The sequence below is a fragment of the Pseudorasbora parva genome, chromosome 6 (genome assembly GCF_024679245.1).
Source record: "Pseudorasbora parva isolate DD20220531a chromosome 6, ASM2467924v1, whole genome shotgun sequence".
NCBI lineage: Eukaryota > Metazoa > Chordata > Actinopteri > Cypriniformes > Gobionidae > Pseudorasbora > Pseudorasbora parva.
Window position 1 is genome coordinate 22,368,939 of NC_090177.1, and position 14,532 is coordinate 22,383,470.

Here is a 14,532-nt window from a genome sequence, read left to right on the forward strand (position 1 = left end):
CAAAAAAACTCCAGCAATCAGAGAATCGAAACAAACAAAAGATCTCGTGTGCCCACTCACTCCCATGAAGAACTGTGAATAATGCAATCAATTCAAGCTCCTTACACTATCAAACAACTAAAAAAACAAGCAAATAAAACCATTATCTCTGAACCAATAGTTTACTTTTGTCATGCTTCATGAGACTGTAGTTCTTTCTGTCTTTAAGTCATTAATTAAACAGTCTTGTATCTTTGTCTGATTTTCAAATAATTTTGCTTCAAATCACAGTTTGTATTGTGATTCACTTCGTAGTTAGTTGGTTTTTTTAATGGCTTATAACTCATTAATTCTAATCCCCATTGGAAATATGAATGGGAAAAATATTCCCAGAACTAAGGCCGTTGAAAAAGTGGGCACTGTTGCACTCAATTTAGCACGGCTGGGCAACTGTGGGGGTTGGAGCAAAGCTCTGCCGAAAGGTGGATCTTGAGAGCCAGAGTTGCCCACCCCTGCTATATAGGCAAATTCGACCTATATATTATTGGCTCATGGGTAATGGGGGACTACGGCCGGTGTCCAATATGCCTGCACACGTGTGTTTCTAAGCCTTTCACTTGGTTTCCACATTTCGAAAATATTTGTGATCTAAAACATTTGTAGGAATTTTAATGAGGTTAGAGAGGGAAGTGCAACAGAATAAGAGTGCTAATGAAAGCTTCGAAATGGCAGTAGACTTGAGCTTCCTCCCTGGTTAGGGTCCAGCTCCCAGAGGATGCCCCGCTACTGAAAACCCCCATCCGACCTACCATATGTTTGATCTTCCAGCTCAGACATAGTATAAAGGGTAAATAATTTCACATCACCTCCCAGATGCCAACTCTCCATTATATTAGCCAATAAAATATTTTACAGTATGGTACCCACTGGAGAAACCAACTGGAGAATCTGTCTTTTTCCACTCCACCATAGCCTTTTATTATCCCTCAATAATTCTACAGCAAATATCCAAGTCGGACCGATCGATCCTGACAAAAATCAATACTGAAATTACAACTGAGAAGTAGCAGTTATTTCAGTCCTTAGGAGAGTCGATACACTCATTGACTGTATTTTTACTATGATGTAGTACTGTACCTTTTTCACAGTGCTTGCCTTCACGTCCCATTGGACATTCGCATTTGTAACCTCCCTCCGGAAGAACCTGGCACCGCGACGATGGGTGGCATTTATTGGGGTCACAGGGGTTATGGGCGTCAGCGCAGGTCGGACCTGTTAACAAAAATTGATATTCTCGTGACTTAAACAAAAGATGACGAGAAGCCACTTGAGGGGAAATCAAACAACTTCCTGGTTCCTGGCTGGTTAAGTCACAGATAGGATGAGGAGAACTTGCATTGAAATTAATGGGAGAAATGTATATGGTGATGCCTACCTATCAATTACAAGAGCCAATCACTTTTATGACAGAGATTGTTTACTAGCCAGAAGCTAAATAATACTGTAGCAATTCCCTGAAAATAGTTTTAAGCATGATTTATGCTAAAGAAGCCAAATCGATGATACCAATGTTGTTAGATTTTATTGGCGACATGAGATGCTATTGAAACTTGATTTTGACAGTTGAAATGTAGCTGCCTAAAGGTGTTATCAGGATGATGTTTGACTGAGCTGACTTTTCAGCGAAACAGGGGTCCTTTTTCAATAGGATTTTGAATTATTACAAATTTAGACGAAGCCGTAGTGCATCATGTTGTGTGCCCTCCTTTTTTGAAGGACTGAAAGTGTTTCAGGTCAGCACTTCTAGCTTTATCAGAACACTCCTATCATCACATAGAACATAGTAGGAGATCACGCCACGGGCGGCAGCAGCTGCACACTGTAATGAAAGCCCCCGCCGTGTTCTGAGACGCTCTGCTAGGTGTCTCTCTCTCTTGCTCTTAAACTCTAAGGCTGCTCTATCACGGAGACAGAGCGGCAACCCTCCAACTTACAATCCTGCTCTTTAAACATTAAAGGTTATCCCACATATTTATCCCTCCAGCCAATTTCTTTGTGTATACTTCTACTTCAAAGGGTCTTCATTTTCCTACACACCTCATTGCAGCAATTCTTGCAGTACTGAAATGAAGAGGAAGATATTGAACTGTATTATTATAAAGGTTGTTCAATAAAGGCTTGTGAGCAGAACAACAGAGCAATTTACTCTGGGCAATATTTCAAATGTCTGGAGCAAAACTGCAAGACAGAGAGAGAGAAAAAAACCTCTCGGATGTGAACAAAGAGAACACTGTAACTTCTGCTTCTGTGGATGATTCCTACTGTTCCTTATGATGTGAGAAAGCAAAAATTAATGTACAGATGAAATCCAGAAAATCAGAGAAAGTCTCTTATGATCACCAAGGCCGCTTTTTTTTTACAATATAAACTGTAAAGTTGTGAAATATTACACTTTAAAGTAATTTAAATGTTATTCATTCCAGTTATTTCAGCATCATTAGTCTTTAGTGTCTCATGATCCTTCAGAAATCCTTATAATTTGCAGATTAGCTGCTCAAGAAACATTATTATCAGTGATAAAAACATTACTATCAATGTTAAAAATAATAGTGCTGTTTTATATTTTTGTGAAAACCAATCAACAATATTTTTCTTGGATTCTTTGATAAATAGAAAGTTTAAAAGAACAGAATTAAAGAACAGAACAGAAACTTATATTCTTAAAAAAAGTGTACAGTTAAAGGTGAATATTGTCATTTTTGCACCGCTAACTGCACTAAATGGAACAATAATCTATTTTTGAGACAACAATGGCTCAACCAGTAAAAGTACTTCCTTTTTAATGTAGCACAGATAACAATAGATCATACACACATAAGTAAAAGTTAAAACTTGTACACCTACCAGAGAAACCATTGACACATTTGCAGTGGAACATCTCAGCTTCTTTGACCTGGCAGGAGGCTCCGTTCTTGCAGGGATTCGGCAGGCACGGGTTGTTGCCACACTCGCCAATGGCCGTACCATACAGAACGCTGCCGCCATTCTCTTGTAGGTTAAAGACGAAGTTGTTGACGTCCAACATGCGGACGCAGCCCACAAGGCCTGTTGAAACCGACGTTCTCTCCTTTACACTGCAAAAACAAACCAATCCTTTTGTCAGTTCTCCGTCCTTAGAGCTCATAACTCCTAAATGACACGGAAAATGTAACAGGATGAAATTATACATAATACATTTGTCTTTATTGAGAAAAGACACTCTTTTTCTGACTGAGAACACATGGAAAAACATTCAATTAGATCTCTGATTGATGCTAATTTGATTTGGCTATTTCTGCTAAATTTTATTAAGTCATATTAGTTGTTCTGGCAGGTTCTCAGACAGTCAATGATTTAAATTATTTTTCTCCATACTGTTTCATTATGGCTTCTAACAAGACTAAAGAGGCTCTAGTTAGTGTTATTTGGAGGCGGTCTGGAACTTCTCTTACTCTGCTATCATGTCTTCAAGCACTCCTCCGATGAAAAGGTCTGTGTCCAGGTTGAGTCCATCTGTTCCTGGGGGACTTTGTCCTTCAACGCTCGGCTCATTATCCACACTCAGCATGGCATTACGCCTATTACGCACTACTACGAGCTGATGCCAGCGGCCTGGCTTCACCAGGACCTTACTGATCACTGAAGCTGTCCCAGAGCCAGTGTTAAACCTTCATGCAGGAGACATTCAAGAGGATCACCACAAATTAAAATGGATAACGGATCTGGAAAGGTCATGGAAATCACTCAGGCTCTGAATAAGAATCATTTTCCAACCCTATATTTCACTTGATTACTTACCTGAGCTCCACATTTCCGTCAACCAGTGCCAGAGACAGGAAGTCCTTTTTGCTTTTCTGGCCATTGTAGAGCAATATCCCTGTCATATCCGAAGCCCTGAACTCCATGGCAATGCGCACAGTGTGGTAGGCCTTCATGGTTGGGAAAGCCATGTAAGACTTTCCGCCGAAGGATGGTATGAAGTACTTTATAACTGAGTAGGACAGAAGGTAGAAGACAGATAAAAGAGGTTATCAGAGACACTCAACCAGGACTTCAAACCCGTAACAGTCTGCTCTCTACTGGTAGCGCGACAAACAAACCTGCGCTCAAGTGTGTCTCCCTCAGATAACGCAGATATCCCTGTCAATGGTACAGCAATGTGCTGTTCATATTGTGCTTGCTATACATTCCCTAGTGCGCAACGATGAGTATTGCAGTTCTCCCTAGAACTTTCTCTGTTAGACATTTACATTCCAGACAGAGAATCCCCACGCTCAGAAATGTATCAACACCTCTCTCTCTCTCTGCTGTCTCTCACCCTGTTCTCAGGAGAATGCAAGGCTGATGAAGCCTTCTCTCTTCATCACTCTTTAATGGCCCGATTGATCAGAGGAAGAGTTTGAGGGCTGCTTACAAGCCTTTAATTAGTGGCTTTTTTCACCTCACAGCAGTTTGATACTAGCTAAAGTTCATCGATGTAATTAGTGTCAATTATAACCTGACACAGCTGCAATAGGTAGTTTCATATCCCAATACCACCAACAGAGACAATGAATTGAGCTAAAATTTCCTCAGTGTAACAGCAGGATTGCAATTTAAAATTTAAATCATTACTGGATCTTTTTTTCTTCAAAGCATTCAAATATGCTGAAATATTAATAATAAATATTAACATTCATAAATAATACATATTTAATTGTAATAATTTATTAATAATAAATTCCTTTATTTAATAATCATTGAATAATAAAATAATTTTTAACAATAATTAATTCATAATCGCTTCTTTTGTGCTTTTTTAAGGTTAATTTCAAAACAAAAATAGAGAAACAGCTAAGAAACAATACTAAATAAAATGAAATTACTTTTTTTTATCCATCAACATGATTTATCAACAATATGTTGATAAATCATGTTGATGGATAAAAAAAAGTAATTTCATTTTAATTAAATCAAAAAATAAAATATATATAATTTTATTATTTAAAGTAATTTTTATATTATTTAAAGTTAGGGCTGTCAAAATTCACATGTTAATAACGCGTTAACGCAGCTTCATTTTAACGCCACTAATTGTATTAAAGCGCGATTAACGCACTGCGGTAGGTTACTGCTGCGCTCCCAGGTCCGCATGACAGCTTTCACATTACCAATTTTTCATATGAACTGTGCCCTGTTCTGAACTAAACTGCCAGTGTAAAAACTCCCTTTATTTATAAGCCTAAGCTTATTCTGAATTTTTAAGCTTAGGCTTAAGAGATGTGAACAAGTTCTTTTGAAAAACATCTATGACCTTTGATACATGTCTAGTCTTCATGCTCTGTTGAGTATGGTTTCACTAATAATAAACATACATTTGCATAAAGCATGCATATTTGTCCATACCCATGTTGATTAGAGTATTAAAAACTTGAAACATATTCATTTAAGATTTATTTACAACTGATAAAAATGTGCAACTAAGTCACGCATTAATCGCGAGTTAACTCATGACAATCATGCAATTAATCACATTAAATATTTTAATTGATTGACAGCCCTATTTAAAGAATACATGGTATTTTTTGTACTGCCTTTTATTTTATATATATATATAAAAATAAAAATAAACATCTTATTGCAGCATTTTAATAAGAATAACCACTGAAAATACATACTGCAGTAATGAGATGTATATGAATAAATTTACAGATTTTTTTTTTTTTTTACTTTCATGAAAATAACATAATGCAAAATATAAATCTTAAATGGTCCAAAAATATATTTTTGTTTTATTGTGGAAAGATTTTAGTTTTTTTTTTTTTATCATCAACCATTCAGTTGTCCTTGCAATGTAGATATTTTCAATTTTTTTGTACTACTTCTCACCTTTCTCGCACACGGCTCCTCCTCTTCCTGCGGGACAGATGCAGGTGAAATCATTGTCCTCTTCTTCACAGGTTCCGCCATGGCGGCAGGGCTGAGAGTCACATGGCCTGTTGGCGTGAGGCACCGGTTTGTTCCTCACTAAGACTGTGGTTGTGGGGGCCTGTGATGGAGTGGTGGTGGCTGGTGCTGCTGTGGTGGTCCTGCGGCTGGTGGTCCTGAAGGGCCGTCTGGTGGTGGTTGGGCGGAGAGTGGTAAAAGCAGAAGACGGAGACAGCGTGGTGGTGCTGGGAGTTGTGACAGATGCCACGGTGGTTGTCGTGGTGGTGAAGAAAGGATCAGCTGAAAGACCTAAAATATAGAGAGAAGGAAAAATAGGTCAATAGGCCTAGTCAGGGTAGACATATTTAATTCTTCACGAATTAAACCGAGGCTGTGAGACATACAGTCTCAAGTTCAATAAGCTGGTTCTTTTTGAGTTATTTGAGTCCCGCGGCCACTCGTGGTTATCAAATGCCAGCTTGAAGAGCAATCACACTCAACAAAAGGCAGCAAGAGAAAAAGAGAAAGGACGAAAAAGCAATTTCAAGCGGGTTACCATAGTTGGTGATGCGGATGTTCTCTTCCTCAGGTTTCTTCACAACAATACCAGTGTCTTTAGATGCCTTGAGCTGTTTGAGAAGGGCTCCCTCAATATCCTCCACACTGAACCTTGTGTCTGTGGAACGAGAACACAACATTAAACGTATTGCTCAGCAGAGTATGAAAAACCAGCTCTAACCAGACCCACCACCCTCACACTTGACATAACATACTGCAAATATATACAGAAAAGCCAGGGTATAATAGGCCCTTGGGAAAAGCAGTTCTTGAACCGCCATGCATTTCAGGGACGCTGGGATGAAACACTCTAATAACGCTTCCACAGATGGCCCTGTAACTGGCCACCACAGACCGCCTTTATGACAGGCGCTTGTGCTAGAATTGTGCTCTTGTGCCGCTGAAGGGGACCAATAAAAAGAGAACAGCAAAGGAAATTTTTATCAGCTGGTTTTGATGCTCAGAGGGTCTTAAAAGCATGAGAAGCGATGGAGATCGTAATAAAGCAGCTTTTTCAGAAATCCTAGCTGATAAATTACCTCGCTAAAAAGGCCACGCTCTCTGACCGCTCCCACTGCCGGAAAAGACTAGAGCAGTGTCTTCAGGGATTCTTTTACTTAACTTATACGCCTTATTCTGCTGTTGAATAATTATTTTCTTCAAACATACAAGGCAGTTTTTATGTGCTCTTTATTTCTTGCCGTGGGCATGTTTTTATGAGCGCAGGCTGAGGAAATTCTAAATAAAAGTCGAAATGCATCATTTTCCTGTTATCGCTGCAAAACTGCTTTGAAACATTCTGTATAGTAAAAAGCACTACGTAAATAAAGGTGGCTTGACTTAACCATTTGAGTGGAGGGTATCAGTCGGACTTTGTGCTTTGTGTGCTAGAGCTGCTTTAGAAATAAATTAGAACCAGCTTTAGAAATAAATTAGAAGCAGCTTGAAAAAAGAAAAAAAAATACAAACAGGATAATAAAGCGACTGGGGAAGGCAGATAATAAAGAACATCGAGGAGCAAATGCACTAAACAGTGCCGTATTTTAGTGCAAAAACCCCATCCTTCACTAAGCACTAAGCATATGCAGTCTCATTTAATTCAGATAATGCACTGACATATTTGATTTAAAGGGATGGTTCACCCAAAAATGAAAATTTGATGTTTATCTGCTTACCCCAGGCATCATCAAAGATACAGGTGACTTTGTTTCTTCAGTAGAACACAAATTAAGATTTGTATCCATATTAAACCCTGCGGCTCGTGGCGACTCATTGATGTCTTAAGACACGAAACAATCAGTTTGTGCAAGAAACCAAATAGTATTTATATAGTGTTTTACCTTTAACACACCACTATGTACATACACACTGTTTCTCGCACAAAACGATCGTTTCGTGTCTTAAGACATCAATGTGTCGTCACACACCCCAATGTTTCTTAAAATTAAGCTAATTCAGTTTACAATTATTTATCATTCCCAGAGAGTTGGCAGAAAATGAGAAGTTTGTTATTTTTATTGACCATGGCAACTGTTATTAAGCACATGGGGATAAAATGGAGAAATGCATTATAACTGGGAATACATCCAGATGTGCACTAGTCAAGTGCACTTTCTGCATTTTAAAGAGCCTGGATTGTGTAGTGATGTTGTACAGTTCCAGCATAGAATGCTAGACATACTTTAACAGTTGAGCTACAGCAACTCTCAAGTCTGTAAGTATTACTTGTCCTACTCCTACTCGCTCCGCTCTCAGTGGAATCTGAACCAGGGTCAATCAGCATGATAGACGGGCATGCTAAGGGGTGTGAGCTTTCTGCACAGCTCCTACTAATTGACTTCTATTACACTCACTTCCCTAAACCTCAATCCGGGTCACCAGTATAACAGGACTACTCGCTCTGAGCAGGATTCGAACATGCATAAATCCGCACGGGATACTAAACACCACAGCCCCTAGTGTCAGTTGCTATTAGTGCACCTCTTAAGGCCTGGGGAGTGAGGTCTGCCTATGCGGCCTCTGTTACACTAACCCTCCTAAACCTTTCTACCATCCGGGTCATGGCACCAATGTAACTGGTCCTACTCAAAACATTATTATTCAAACCAGCGTCCAGTGGCTTGGGAAGAGGGCACCTCTATTACACAAGATCAGGGATTACAGTATCCATACTATGCTCAGTGCTAATTTTGCAGGTGAGTTTGAGCCAGGGGCAAAGCCAGAATGTTATTTTTGGGGGGGTCCTATCTTAAAATGAAGGGGCAATTATATATATCTTAACAGCTATAAATAAACCAGTTTTAGGGGCCGTTTACACAGCTTATTCTGTTTGCACTGCAGTGTCTCATTCATTGCACAAATTACAAACTTTAAAAGCGCATCTCAAGAACCCATTGCCCCAACACCCCATTTTCCCCCATTCCACTGGCCACATCTCATGAACTAACACCTGTACACCTTTAAAATTACAATATATTTACTTCAATGTTTCAGTAGAACAAACTGTCTACACATAGCTTGATGGCTATAATTCAAACCATGTGATTACCTTTTACATGACTATGATGATTATTAAAAAATACCACTGATGTCATGGAAATGTAAATGGAAAGCCTCAGGTGCTGCCTCACTCGCTGTCTCCTCGTAGAAAGCTGAAGCAGGCTCTAATGTAAATGGCACATTTTCTCCTTGTTTTCTTACCATAATTCTAATTAACTAACTAATGTCACATATGGACTTCTTTGATTATGTTTTTATTCCCTTTCTGGATATAGACAGTATAGTGTGCCTACACTTAGATACACTGTCGGACTAAATATAAAATATCTTAAACTGTGTTCCGAAGATGAACGGAGGTCTTACGGCTGTGGAACAACATTAGGGTGAGTCATTAATGACATCGATTTCATTTTTGGGTGAACTAACTTTACCTGGGTCAAAGTGAGCCTCGACAAAGGCTATTATGGAGTTGCTGGGGGCCAGATTCCTCACACGGACACTCTCGAAGTCTTTCTGGACATCTGACTTGCGGAACAACTCATTCAGCTAGAGAAAATAAAAGCAGAGAGAAAGTAAGACAAAGAACTAAATGCCACAAGTGCAGTGTGTGAAACTGGTAATAAGCTCGATATGCTGATCTAGTTCTCGTTAACACTAAATTCCTCCACAAGATGAGAAAGTGTGTCAGTGGAAAAACTCTACTGAACCCCATCGGGTCTCAGTGCACAAACTGACATTTAACTACAGCGCAGGAGTAATTACATGAACACGTTTCGAAGTCAGCAGTAAATGTCAGGTTACAACACCGCCCGTTAAGAGTTGGCTCAGTTTCCACCTCGGTACACATACGAGAGTTCTGTCACTGATTTGGCGCAACGTGGGAGGAGCTTAGTCGCTAATATTAGCCATTAATATCTATACAAAGACCATTACACCGAAATTCAATTTAGTGCACCTAACTGGTCAAAACCAGAGCCAACGAGAAGTGGTTTACAATTAGGATGCACTCAATCGACTCACAAACCGCTGCGCTTCTAGTGCTTTCTGACGTGTGTGCACATTCTTTTGGAGTGCCTCAGCAGGAGGTCCGACGAGTACCCCATTCAAGTCACCTTGTATTTTCACTCATTTCATTCACAGTTGCACTTGAATTCGGAAAAGCACTGAGTTGTCGCAGACATAATGGCTTTTGCCTCTAGGCCGACCCTCCCTGAGTTCATTGTACATTTGAAATCATGCTGGGTAAGAAAAGAGAGGAGACGTTTCCTCCCTTCCTTCAAGCCTCACCAAAGAGACCCTCAACAAAACCAGGCTGCCCTGCACAGCTGGATGGACACACTGACCCAGAAACTGCGCTATCCTCAGAATCTATGGAAGGGGTGAACGGAAAGACAGGATGGAGATACAAAGTTGTGAATGAATGAGGGGGTTCTTTTGAACCTGGGGGCATCACGAACAGAGGAGAAGTGGCAGTTGGACACACTCAAAGACGTCTCTGTTTTGAGATTTGGACTTCACTGAACGAAAGAGTGAAGTATGGGGGATTTAGCTTTCTGTGTCAGGTGAAATTCTCGTAGAGAAAGGCTGATTACATCCTCCCTTAGTTCCTGTCAGGAATCTCGGTCACAGCACTAGCTAACATTAGAGTGATAAGTGGAACTCATTATCGTACTGCCCTTCATTCCCAGACACGCCCAAAACGGGTTAACAAGCCGAGAACAAATCACCGGCTTCTTCAGAAGTTGCCAGCAGGTAGTGTGCAGTGTCAGCTGACAAATACAACAAAAGTATTGGAACACTGAGGCCAAGATACCAGCACGTGATTATATCGTTAAGTAAAAATATTATTATTAGTAATTTCTGGTAAATTAAATAAAGCTGAAATACCATAATATATAAATATTAGATGAACTTAAAGACACGTAGACTTGCCAAATAACTGAAAATATAAGTTTAAGTGTTAAAAGTAATAATTAAATGATTAAAAAATATATAGTTATAAAAATAAATTGTAGCTAAAAATCTAAAAACTAATAAAAATGACGATGTACATAAAATTACTAAATATAAAAAGGTAGTAAATAAAAAATAGTATAAATATATAAGTATACACTGTAAAAAAAAAAAGTCACAACCTGAAATGTGGTACAAAGTACAATCCACTTGGATGTTTAAGTTATATCAACTTAGATTATGTTAAACTGACTACTTTTTTAAAACATTTCTTAACCTGTTTTGTTGAGTTAAAACAATGTAAAAACATATGTTGTTATAACTTATTGAACATATATTTTTTTAGTGTAAAGATATAATATAATTTAAAACCAAATCAAAACATTAATAATAACTAACTTATACTAAAATAATAAGAAACTAAAAAACATATTTTTTATTTTGTGTATTTGCTCACTATTTCTGTTATTACTGCATCTCACAAAACTTTATTTATTTATTTTTTTGTGAACCGGCTTCTGGGGTAATGTAATGGTTAAATTATCAACAACAAAAGAAACAATGTTGATAACTAAGGGAATATTTATCTCGTTAGAAATAACATCCAAGAGTGGAAAACGTTGGTCAAAAATGTGCATTAACACAGAAACTGACCGCCATCTGAAACTTTCAGATGCCATCTTAATTTTTTTAATTTTCAGATGCCATCTTAATTTTTTTAATTTTCAGATGCCATCTTAATTTTTGCTCAACTACTGTAAAGGAATGGAACACACAGGATTGTGGGATATCAAAGGCAGTGAAGGATACATCTTGAGGATTTTGAGGTCCCGAGTTCAGAAACCCTTTTCACTATTGTCTATACTATATCGAAAACAAATGGTCCCTTTGGAAAAGTATTAACAACAAGAATATAAAAATACTAACAACAAAACATAAGCAATATTTAACTAATTTAAAAGAACTTAAAAAACTACATGCCATTGTTTTAATGTATTTTTTTATATTTACTAATATTTCACTGTGTAAATGAACACAGCACGTTTTTCCTGTGCTATTGAAATTAATATCAAGTATTGTGAAGTATTTCACTAGTATTAGTATGAGCTATAGAAATTTTGGTATTGTGACTACCACTAGGCTATATTTAGCATCTGGACACTTTTGAGCTTGATGCTATAATGGGATTTGGTGTTGATCACAGACTTCAAAATCAAGTGTCTGTATTTTATTGTTATGCTAATGCAATGCTTTCTAGAGACTGTCAGAACAACGGACATGTTTTTTCAAAAGACATATTCAACCTGTTCCACTGGATACGTCCAACAATTATCACAACAGAATCCGCATAAATTCCCAAGGGGTCAACCTCAAGAGAAAAGAGACTGGATGGAGAAATAAAAGGTATATCTAAACTAGAAAAAAGTTTCAGAAAAGAATCTTTGATAAACAAGAAGCTAATCTTCAATCAAGTTTCAGTTTCACTGCTCCTTTTTTGGGAAGGAAAAAGTTACATGAAAAGCTACAATATTGAAAAACAGCTGAACTACCGCCACACTACTGATAAACATAGCAGCACTAATGTGGCGTAAACTTATGTTGTTTTGTATAGGTTTTTTTTGTGTGACCGAAACATGAACTTCTTTTCAAAGCTGAACTGAAAGTGAACTCAAGCACAAGTTTGAGCTGCACCACTCACAGCGCTCTCGATGCTCCGGGCCGTTTCACCGAACAGCTCTGACTTGGGGTCCTCCATCTCAGGCGTGTAGAAGACCTCCTGACCCTCTACCTTATCCAGGTGCAGAAAACCGCTGAAACGCATGGTGGCTGTGGGACAAGGCAGGGAAGCACATATGGTTACGTAAAAGATGAAATGCACAGTTCCAGTCCATTCTCAGTTACACACACTTGTGGTTGGTGCAATGCCAGTCTGTAAGTTAGTGATGGAGCCTTTGTGGGGTTAGTTGTGGGGTTCATTGAGTGGAGAAAGAGAGGTTTGTTTGTAGTGGAGGTGGAGGTATAGAAAAGTATGTGAGAGTATGGACGACAGGTACAGGGAGAAGGGCTTGGAAGGGAGGATGGACTGGAGTTTACCAGACCGAGACTCTTCCCAAAAGCTGGCATGGAGGACTGAGTGGAGAGAGATCGATTAGACAACAACACTTACATACATGGCACAATATATCACAAATATAAGGTTAAAAGAAACGTTCATATGTCCCGACTGGGGTCGGGGTCATCACTAAAGATTCCTTTAAGGTTATTGCTGACCTTTCTCATTGACACTAATAAGCGGAACGAGTGAGAGGGGATCAGAGGCCTGGTTTTACATGACGGGGAGAAATAAATAATGAATAAACGACTGAAGGAAAGCGGAGAGCGGGCCTGATGCTGGGTTCTGTGCAGCATGTAATCAGCTGAACAAATTGCCCAAATCAATCATGCCGGCCAGGCTCCAGCTTGGCTGGGACCGGGATAAGCACTTGTATGATTATCATGAAAGATAGCCGTAATTGTCTTCTAATCCCAGGAACGGGTGACTGACAGAAGCTGGTTAAAACTGCATGATAAGGGTCTTTTTGCACAGACACACATCACCTCGTATCTGATGGGACTTTCAAAAAGGAGCAAATGGGGGAGATTTGAATGTGAAGAGAGATGGAGGGAAACTGCGATCGGATTCTAAATCGGAAACATCTGAGGACAGGAATTTCCCACGGAGCGCAAAGAAATCAGGCTTTAGATGTGGATTTAAATGAACGTCCTAAATTCTCCACCACAATATGGCTGTGGTCCATCATTTCTAGAATGTACTCATCATGTCTACCATGTGTCCTTATCTTTGGTTACAAAGCAGCCAGATGGCTTACTATTGTACAACGAGCTATATAATTATAATTTACACTAGATATGCAAATTCATTCTCAACTAACATTTGAACTTTAATGGAGAGAAGTGGGGTAGAGGCATCTAAGCCCCTAGTTTAAATCATAGGCTTGTTATTGCTCAATGCAGAATAACAGAGAAGAATAAACCAACAGTAACATATTTCCAGTGGAAAAATAATTTATTATAATTTGAGTACTGGAAAACTAGATTGATTTATTTCAACATGATCTAATTAATTGCAACTTAGTTAAACAGGTAAGTTTTCATTAGGGAAGCATAATTCCCCTCATAACATCAGGAAGCAAACCAGAGGGAAGACTTCACTGTTCGCTGTTCTCAGATTTCAGTAAAGCACCTTGATACGAGGGGGAGTTCTCCTTCACTTAGTGCTTGAGAGACACGGGGAAAGCTCGAGCTGACAGCAGAGACTGAACGCAGTGGACATTAGTGCCCTCGCTCCCGGCCGCTGTGACACATCGCCAATAAACGGTGGGGAGTTACGAGACCCGGCTGACGGATATGAGAAGAGACGTGAGCACTTGACCTAGTGTTCCCATACAGAGAACACAAAACATCTGCCTGCCTGTCGTGTATTGATTAGTCTCTATTGTGTGTAATTTCTACTTTTATAAAACAGATGGGACTGGTGCGAGAAAAAGGTCTGTGTGTATATTGACGCATCTGGTCTGATGCCAGTTAGAATACATT

The 14,532-nt window shown here is 39.0% G+C and overlaps 1 protein-coding gene across 10 annotated transcripts in view; it reads right to left on the reverse strand.

Annotated features, from left to right (window-relative positions):
* The window catches only part of agrn (agrin), a 299,876-nt gene that overhangs the window by 27,129 nt on the left and 258,215 nt on the right, over window positions 1–14,532 (reverse strand). For all 10 annotated transcript variants that reach the window (XM_067446245.1, XM_067446240.1, XM_067446239.1 and 7 more), the window contains 8 exons: window positions 12,635–12,762; window positions 9,414–9,528; window positions 6,482–6,601; window positions 5,887–6,234; window positions 3,817–4,009; window positions 3,471–3,686; window positions 2,884–3,113; window positions 1,117–1,251 (listed from right to left, as the gene is read on the reverse strand). In XM_067446245.1, coding sequence (XP_067302346.1) covers window positions 1,117–1,251; window positions 2,884–3,113; window positions 3,471–3,686; window positions 3,817–4,009; window positions 5,887–6,234; window positions 6,482–6,601; window positions 9,414–9,528; window positions 12,635–12,762 — 1,485 coding nt within the window. The remainder of the gene's footprint in view (window positions 1–1,116; window positions 1,252–2,883; window positions 3,114–3,470; window positions 3,687–3,816; window positions 4,010–5,886; window positions 6,235–6,481; window positions 6,602–9,413; window positions 9,529–12,634; window positions 12,763–14,532) is intronic.